Source organism: Zalophus californianus, chromosome 6, assembly GCF_009762305.2.
Source record: "Zalophus californianus isolate mZalCal1 chromosome 6, mZalCal1.pri.v2, whole genome shotgun sequence".
NCBI classification, from domain to species: domain Eukaryota; kingdom Metazoa; phylum Chordata; class Mammalia; order Carnivora; family Otariidae; genus Zalophus; species Zalophus californianus.
This window is the reverse complement of record NC_045600.1, coordinates 74,981,917-74,991,695: the sequence shown is the minus strand read 5'-3', so window position 1 is coordinate 74,991,695 and position 9,779 is coordinate 74,981,917. Positions and strand designations below refer to the sequence as shown.

The following is a 9,779-nucleotide window of genomic DNA, read 5'->3' as shown; positions in this document are numbered from 1 at the left end:
TTTAAGTTCATTTATTCCACTTTTTTTTAGCACCCATTTTCAAAAGTGTTTTATTGTTACATAATTTACATACCACAAAGTCCACTAATTTCCAGGGTACAATTCAGTGGTTTTTAGTATATTTACAGAGTTGTGCAACCATCACCAATATCTAATTTCAGAGCACCTTTAATTCAATAGCAAGTTAAACATTTCTTTATTTTTGTTTCCCAAGTTTTCCATTTGGGAAATATCTAGGAAACAATCTCTAGAAAACACTAAATGAAACCAAGTTATGTTTAGGTTTACATGTGAAAATTCTCATGGCCATAGAGCAAAAACAAATCAATAAAGAACGGTCATTATGGTCTGTAATATGTCTCCTAGCTGATATCAGTGTCATCTAACTAAACTTGTGAAGAAATCCTGAATTGTGATTATTTCCATCATGTCCACAGCAGTGTTTAACTTCAGATATATAATCCCATCCTAAAGAGGGGTAGCACCTTTTTCTAAAAAGTCTTGCAATTAAATCTTTTAATATAATCCATTTAGAAAACTTCAAGAGGATCAAAAGAATCTGAGTCCCTGTTATCCTTACAAAAACCTGGTTGAGACTGGTGCTATTTGTGTGGAATAAAACAGATACAATAACCATGAATTCCTCTAGAATTTTAAATTCTATCACTGTATCATCTTCACATCATTAGAAATTTCAGATGTGGAATATGTAACTTTAGCTCCCTGTAAGAAGCCTTACTAAAGTATTATTTCATGTTATAGTCTTCAATTTTGTAGAAGGCCAACATAATAAAAGTTCATACAAAGGAAAGTTTGCATCTTTTGTGAAATTACTCATGAAGAATTCTGTTCAATGTCTTTATAAAAACGTTTAAACAATATCTTCCTCTTAGTGAGAAGACTGGGGTACCACCTCATTTCTCGTGATAAACTGATAGTGAGAACTATCCATCCCATTCCAGTTCTTCTGGAAGTTCAGAACTACATTCTCACTCAACTGCTGAAGTTATCAGTACTCATGTATACTGTGAAAGCTACCCTTTCCCCCCAAATTATTACATAGGTTTTATGCTCTGGTTCTTGTTGAGAGGTCTTGAAAAATATTTCTTTCACTGAAGCCATTCTAAAATCTTGTCATAAGTAGTCAGTTTATACACAATAAATATACAAATGAATTGGATCATTGGCTTTTTAATCCCAAACCCAACTGATTAATAGAGATGACAAGATCAATAATAAAATGTGGGATTGGGGGAACTGTATGAACCTTGGGTTAATTGATTTATTTCCCTTTATCCTGATTGCTTTATTAACTGAAGTGAGAATGGGAAACTGCTGGTGTTACATAGCCATGGTCTGACTGAGTGAGCTTGTGAATGAGCAAATGAATATGGAAGGAAGAGATAGTTCCACTACTATCAGGAGAAGTCCCTGAAGAAGTCTGGATTGTCCATATTTCAAAGCAAGCGTTGTGGAGATGGCTGCATAACTCCATAAATTTGTTTAAAAATCATTGTGTTTTACACTTAAAATGGGTGAATTTTGGCAGGTAGGTACATTTTATCTTAATAAAGTGGATTTAAAAAAATTAAAAAGGAAGATTCTAAGCAGCCTTAACACGGGAGACAAGCAAACTCTATTGTTGGGCTTGGCTTTAATCATCCCTGTATTGTATTTTATATTATGTCTTAAAATTAAAATTATATTCAGATAAAATTTAGGTGATCACTTTCCTATGTCTGGTAGTTGACAGACCCTTCATGTCCACTTTTCTTTATATAGATTCAGAACACAATCTGAAACTTGAGATAATGGAGCTGCAGAATTATTCCTTGGTGTCAGAATTTGTGTTGTATGGACTCTGCACTTCACAACAACTCCAGCATTTTTTCTTTATATTTTTCTCTGGGATATATGTTGCCACCATGCTGGGTAACCTCATCATTGTGGTCACTGTAATTTCTGAACCCCACTTGCCCTCCTCTCCTATGTACTTCCTGCTGGGAAATCTATCTTTCTTAGACATATGGCTAGCCTCGTGTGCCACCCCCAAGATGATCAGGGACTTTCTTAGTGATCGAAAGCTCATTTCCTTTGGAGGATGTATGGCTCAGATCTTCTTCCTGCACTTTATTGGTGTGGCTGAGATGGTACTTCTGGTTTCCATGGCCTATGACAGATATGTGGCTATATGCAAACCTTTGCATTACATGACCATGATGAGCCGGTAGACTTGCGTGGGGCTGGTGTTTGTTTCATGGGTCACTGGATTTGTGCACTCCATCAGTCAAGTAACCTTTACTGTGAATTTAACTTACTGTGGCCTCAATGAGGTGGACAGCTTCTTCTGTGACCTCCCTCTCGTGATCAAGCTTGCCTGCATGGACACTTATGTCTTAGGTATACTTATGATCTCAGACAGTGGGTTGCTCTTCTTGAGCTGTTTTCTGCTCTTCTTGGTCTCTTACAGTTATCCTCATCACTGTCCAACAGCGTGCTGCTGGTGGGGTATCCAAAGCACTCTCTACTTGCTCTGCACTCATCATGGTAGTCACACTCTTCTTTGGGCCCTGCATTTTCATTTACGTGCGGCCTTTCATTCGGTTCTCTGTGGACAAGCTCCTGTCTGTGTTTTATACCATTTTTACTCCACTTTTGAACCCCCTTATCTACACATTGAGAAATAAAGAGATGAAAACAGCTATGAAGAAACTGCGTAACCAACATGTGACTTCTTACTGAATTCCAGCTTTCCATAGACCTACATGTTCTTACTCATTCAGGGGATATGATTTCTTTAATAGGACTCTGCTCAAAGATTTCATTCTGTTTTATTGATATAATTTGTATTGTGTTATAGTGCAGAGAAATAGTTGTGGATTATAACAAAAATCATGTATATAGTTTTATTCCTTATAATTTTTATTGCATTTGTGTTATATTACAGAGAAATAGTTGTGGATTACAATGAAAACCATGTATATAGTTTTATTCTATATAATTTCATACTTTAAATAAAATTTTATAACTTTATAGTATCACTACCTTATAATGTAAGATTTATATTACATTATAATAATTATCATTTTATTATATCACTTTATATTATAAATGTAATTTATAAGTATAATATAACTGCATTGTAATGTAATATTAGTATAATCATATAGTAATTACTATGTAATAGAACTTTATGTAAACAGACATAACATGTACATACATATTCAACCCACACATTCACTTTGGAATGGACTTGGCAATTTTCTTTCTGTCTTTGTTAAACCAGATTTCTCTTCCTACTTTGTTTTTTCTACAATATTTATAGAGAGTGATTTTAATTTCCTAATCATAGTTCAATACAGCAAGAGCTGTCAGTTCGTAAGCATTCAAGACATGAGACATTCAGCAGAAGGAAGCTAGTGTGAGAATAAAATACTCTATCAATCATTCTCCTGGTTTTGAAAGCCTAACAGGAGGAAAACAAACACTATTTCAAAATCCTATTGATATAAAAAGTATACTTTTTCTTGGAAATGTGTATTATGCTTAAACTTTTTATTGAGAAAATGAATATATGCCAGCGAAATTCAATTACAGAAGTTAATTTTCACACAGGGAAAATCAATATTTTATGGCTCAGTATTTCATGGTGTAAATTGAGTCACTATTTAAAATGCATTGGAGTAGGAAATTGATAAATTTTAACCCGCAGACTTTATTTTTATTTTATTTTATTATTTTATTTTATTTTTTTATTTTATTATGTTATGTTAGTCACTATACAATACATCATTAGTTTCTGATCTGGTGATCCACCATTCATTGTTTTCATATAACACTCAGTGCTCCATGCAGTACATGCCCTCCTTAATATCCATCACCGGGCTAACCCATCCCCCCACTCCCTTCCCCTCTAAAACCCTCAGTTTGTTTCTCAGAGTCCATAGTCTCTCATGGTTCATCTCTCCCTCTGATTTCTGCCCCTCTTCATTTTCCCTTCCTTCTCCTAATGTCCTCCATGCTATTCCTTATGTTCCACAAATAAGTGAAACCATATGATAATTGACTTTCTCTGCTTGACTTATTTCACTTAGCATAATCTCCTCCAGTCCCATCCATGTTGATGTAAAAGTTGGGTATTCATCCTTTCTGATGGCTGAGTAATATTCCATTGTATATATGGACCACACCTTTATCTATTCATCTGTTGAAGGGCATCTCGGCTCTTTCCACAGTTTGGCTATTGTAGACATTGCTGCTATGAACATTGCGGTGCATATTGCCCTTCTTTTCACTACATCTGTGTCTTTGGGGTAAATAGCCAGGAGTGCAGTTGCTGGGTCATAGGGTAGCTCTATTTTTAATTTTTTTGAGGAACCTCCACACTGTTTTCCAAAGTGGCTGTACCAACTTGCATTCCAACCAACAGTGTAAGAGGGTTCCCCTTTCTCCACAACCTCTCCAACATTTGTTGTTTCTTGCCCTGTCCATTTTTGCCATTCTAACTGGTGTAAGGTGGTATCTCAATGTGGTTTTGAATTGAAATTCCCCGATCGCTATGATGATGAACATTTTTTCATGTGTCTGTTAGCCATTTGTATGTCTTCTTCAGAGAAGTGTCTGTTCATGTCTTCTGCCCATTTTTTGACTTGATTGTTTTTTGGGTGTTGAGTTTGAGAAATTCTTTACTTCTCTAACCCACAGACTTTAAATAAACACTACATCTACATTGTATCTTACTGAGTTGATTCTGTCCCTTGGGGAGTAATCTATTAGGAAGTGTGTTTGCGTACCACAGAGTCAGATCTTATGCTGAGTTTTTAAATGTCTTTGGATCCTAAAAAGACAATCATATGCAAGAGGGAACATTTGTATTAACTAAACTAATGGTCAAAGAATTCAATCAATTTTCTTATATGTTGATTCTGAAACATCAAACAAAAGGAGAGAATTGGGCAATGATTGGATTACTTGAGTAACGGATGAAACTTCCAATAATTTTAGACAATGTTTTCAATAATGAGAAGCATGCTCCTGGGTACTTTGGCTTCTCTTATGACTGTAATCTCATACATTTTCATAAACACTAAAAGAATACAGATTGAAAACTTCCTTGGGATAAATTTCTCAGGAATCTTCTTGCTTGCTACTGTAGTAATACTGTGTTTTGATTTTATAGACATGGGACTTGTCAAATTTTATGACCAATTATATCATATGTGAAAAATTAAAGAGCTTAAAAACTCTATTTTCACTACAGCATTATTTACAATAGCCAATATATAGAAGTAACCTGTGTCTAAGGGGAGATGAATGGATAATACAGAATATTAACCAGCCATTATAAAAGAATGAAATGTTACCCTTTAGACAAAATGGCTGGACCTAGATGCTATCATGGTAAGTGACCTAAGTCAGAGAGAGAAAGAAAAATACCTTATGATTTCACTTATATGTGGAGTCTAAAAAAACAAAGGAAACAAACTAAAGAGAAACAGACTTACAGAGAACAAACCTTTGGTTGTCAGATGGGAGGAGGGTGGGGCTGGGCAAAGTAGTTGAAGGGTATTAGAGATACAAACTTCCAGTTATAACATAAATAATTCAGGGATGTGATGCATAGGGAATATTGTCAATAATATAGTAATAACTTTGTAAGTTGACAGTAACTAGATTTCCTGAGGTGATCATTTCATAATGTATAAAAATATTGAATCACTCTGATGTATACCTGAAACTAATAGAATAGTGTATGTCAATTATACTTCAATTAAAACAAAGAGTGGATACCAAAATAGCTTTTAGCAACATGATACCTTACCGTTCTCTTAAATTGTTGAAGAGAGCAAAAAAAGGCTTAAAATCTGAGGGTTAAAAGTTTTATTTATAAACATGCTAGAATACATTGAAATAAAAAAGAAGGAAAATATATTGTGTCTTTATAGGTTAAATCCTGTTATAAATGAACATCATTTCTATGGGAGTCTATTTCCTGTTTTCCTCTTAATGCCTTTATTTTAAACCTTCGCGGGGACATTTGTGTTTCCCTCTGAAGAAATGGGAAAAAAAAAGTGTCGGTTATCCCGACCCCTGCCCCCGTCCTCCAGCCAAATAAGGCCCAGCTGGGAGGGCATTTCTGCTGCCTCTGAAATCTTGAACTAACCATCAAAAGAAAGAGCATCAAGTGTCAGTGTTGAGCTAAGGCAGGGAGTGGGCCCCAGAAACCTGTCTGGGGGAGCATCACTGTGTGGGCACCGCCCCAGGCGTGCTGAACATGCAAGTGTTCCAGGCTGTGGTGGATCCTGGGGTGGGCGATGCGCAGGCGCAGCAGGGTGTCGTGGCCAGGGCCGCGGGGGCTGCTGGGAGAGCCGCCAACAAAGTGGTCAGGAGGTGGTGCAGCGCTGGCTTGCCTGCCTTCGGGCCTCTGTGCTTGCATGTCTCCTGCGCCACCTGGCCGGGCCGGCTGGTGTTGTCCAGAGGGCCTCAGGACAGGATCGGCCACTGGTGGCAAACACACTGGGGGCAAGCCTGGCTGCCTGTGTGAGACGGCAGGTGGGCGTGGACTCCTTGAAGGGCAGAGAGGCCTTCCTGACAAACGTGAGTGTGCTTGCCAGCGGGGACTCCTGTGAGGCATGCCCTGCTTCCGGTTAAGGATTCCGTAGCTGTCACCAGCCACTTGTTGTGGACACTGGATCTCCATCAGGTAGGTGGGCCATCAGCACGCGGGGGTCGAGAAGGCGCTGGGTCGTGGAGAAGATCCGGATCGCGTCTTAGTTCAGGGTCTCGCTGTGGAAGATCATGCCCCACGTGTTCTCCTGGTGCAGTGCCTCCACTTTGTGTGATGTTGCTGCAAGTCACGTGCTTGATGGGCCCACATAATGGCCATCTTGAGTGTTCTCTGGATAGGCTTCTGGTATAGCCCTCCGTCCTCCTGGCCACGTAGTTGGGGCCTGTATTGTGGTGATCTTTTCACAGTATATACAAATAGGGAATGAGTCCTAACCTTGGGCAACCATCTGTCGGGGACATGGCAGTGATTTCAGAGTTGTGTGGGTCAGACAGCAGTTGTGGTCAGTCTGGTCCCAAAAATGGGAAAAGAAGCTGTGGTTGTTTCAGTGAGGGGGTGATTAGTACTGTTTTACAGGTCGTCCTAATGAAAATGCCAAAATTGAGGGCTTCCAGAGAGTTCATGAGAACAAGACTCAGAGAAGGGGCTAGTCTGTTAGTGTCTTCCATTTCATCTGAGCCTGCATTATTTTGGGAGGAGAAGCCCATCATAGCCCTTTTATATTCTGCAGTGCTTCCACGGTGCCTGTAACATGGGGAAAAAAAATAGAAAGAAAGAAAAGAGAATTTAAAAGGAAATCTATCTGCCTTAGGATTAATTTCCTTAGTTTTTATTGGTGTAATACTGATTTTTGACTTGGTAGACTTTAGACATTTGTTTATTCAATTAATAAATGTCAAGCACCTGCTGTATTTCAGATGACATGATGAACAGAGCTAGTAGTGGACATAAGAGTGTTTAAGAACACACATTCTCTGTGTAGTGGAATAAAAGCAAGGAAACGGTCACAAAATATGCTGTCAAGTCAGGTCTATGATAGAGATAAACATGGTATCTGAGTGCAGGAGGGGGAAACTTAGTCCAGTCCTCATGGTTAGGAAAGACTTCCCTTATTAAAGCAATTTTTCTGTGATTTCCCAAGGATTTTGTATTTTGTCTTATTACTACACACACATAGGGTGCTTAACATAGAACCAGTCCTATAGTAAATGCTGATAGATACTAGATCCCATAGGTATTTGTGATTTTGTAGATCTATCAAGTGGCTCTTGTCTCACCTGCAATCTCTGTCCAGCACTTCATCTTTCTTTGACTTGATCCATGAAGATGGATGTGGACTATTGCACCATCACTTTAGATGCAGAAATCCCTGGATTTTAGTTGTCTGGACTGGAGGAGCATGCCTGCTTGAATTGTTAGTGAAACTTGAGTGAGCAAAGTCACCAGTTTTCCCCGAACTATGGGCTTTTGTAGGGAATTTGTCATTGTCAGCGCACAGGGAACCATAGGTTGTATTTTTTTAAGTTTTTATTTAAATTCCGGTTACTAGGGTGCCTGGATGGCTCAGTGGGTTTTTCATCTGCCTTCAGCTCAGGTCCTGATCCCAGGTTTTGGGTTGGATCCCCAGCTCAGCATGGAGTCTGCTGCTCTTTCTCCCTCTGCCTGTCCCCCCTATTTTGTGACTCTCTTTCCCCCCCTCAAATAAATAAATAAAATCTTAAGAGAATTACAGTTTGTTAACATACAGTGTGATATTTTCAGGTGTACAATATGGTGATTCAACACTTCCCTTCAACACCTGGTGCTCATCACAAGTACTCTGCTTAATCCCCATCACCTTTTTAACCCATCCCCCCACCCACCTCCCCTCTGGTAACAGAGAGTGTTACACTTGAGAGTGTTTCTTGATTTGTCCCCCCCTCTTTTTCCCTCCTTTGCTCTCTTGTGTCTTAAATTCCACCATAGATTTTTTTTTTTTTTAAGTAGGCTTCATGCTCAGCGTGGAGCCAAAAATGGGGCTTGAACCTAAAACCCTGAGATCGAGACCTGAGCTGAAATCAAGAATCAGATACTTAACCGAGTGAGCCACCCGGGCTTTTTCCTCAGTCTTGCTAGGGATTTATTTATTTTATTGATCTTGCCAAAAAGTCAGGTTTTTATATTCTGATTTTCTCTGTTTCCTGCTCTTCTCCTTATAATGTACTTTTGCTTGCTTTGAGTTTATTTTGCTCTTATTTTTCCAGCTTCTTGATGTGGGAACTTATATAATTGATTTGAGACTTACTTTTTCCTAATATAAGCACTTCATGGTACAAAAATCCCTTTCATTGTTCATTTAACTTTGTCCCATGAATTTTGATATTTTGTATTTTCATCTTCATTCAATCCATTATGTTTTTTTCCAGTCCAATATATTTTTTATTGTACTTGAAATTCCTGCTGTGACTCATAGATTATTTAAATGTATTTTGTTTAGTTTCCAACTGTTTGGAAATATCCAGTTCTCTTTCTGTTCTTGCTTTCCAGTTTGAGTGAACCATAGTTAGAGAACAACCTTTGTACAATTTTAATTGTTTTAAAATTTTTTGAGGTTATTTTATAGCCCAAGATACAGTCTGTTTTGGTAATTGTTTTGTGAGTATTTGAAAAGGCTGTGTATTCTCTTGTAGTTCGATGGTGTATTCAATAAACATTGATTAGGTTCTGTCAGTTGGTGGTAGAGTCAAATTCTTCTGTATACCTGCTGAATTTCTGTCTAGTTCTATCAGTTGTTGAGAAAAGGGGCTTTAAAGTCTCTAAATATAACTGTGAATTTGTCTATTTTTCCTTTCAGCCCAGTCAGTTTTTGTGTCATATATTTTGCAGTTCTCTTGTTTGGTGTATGTATACGCACACACACACACACATATATACCATTTAGGATTGCTCTTCTTATTGGACTGTCCCCTTTTTCACTGTGTAATGTCCTTTCCTATATCTGGTAATTTTCTTTTGCTCTGAAAGTATCTGATATTAATACAGTTATTCTAGCTTCTTCTGTTGTTTGCATGGTATATCTAATTAATTTTCAACTACTGTATCATTATGTTTGAATTAAGTTTCTTATAGATGGCATTAAAGGGTCATTTTTCCATTTTTGCCAACCTCTCTCCTTAAATTGGTGAATTTGAACTTTTTAATGAAATGTTGATATGTTAAGTCTGAGTCTCCC

General features: G+C 37.8%; 1 protein-coding gene across 1 annotated transcript; it reads left to right on the top strand.

Moving 5' to 3' along the window:
• Positions 1 to 1,811: 1,811 nt before the first annotated feature.
• On the top strand, positions 1,812 to 2,742 carry LOC113909780 (olfactory receptor 4K14-like). The gene is given in 2 exon segments (XM_027571329.2): positions 1,812 to 2,467; positions 2,469 to 2,742. Coding segments are annotated over 2 exon segments (930 nt in total).
• Positions 2,743 to 9,779: the final 7,037 nt, after the last annotated feature.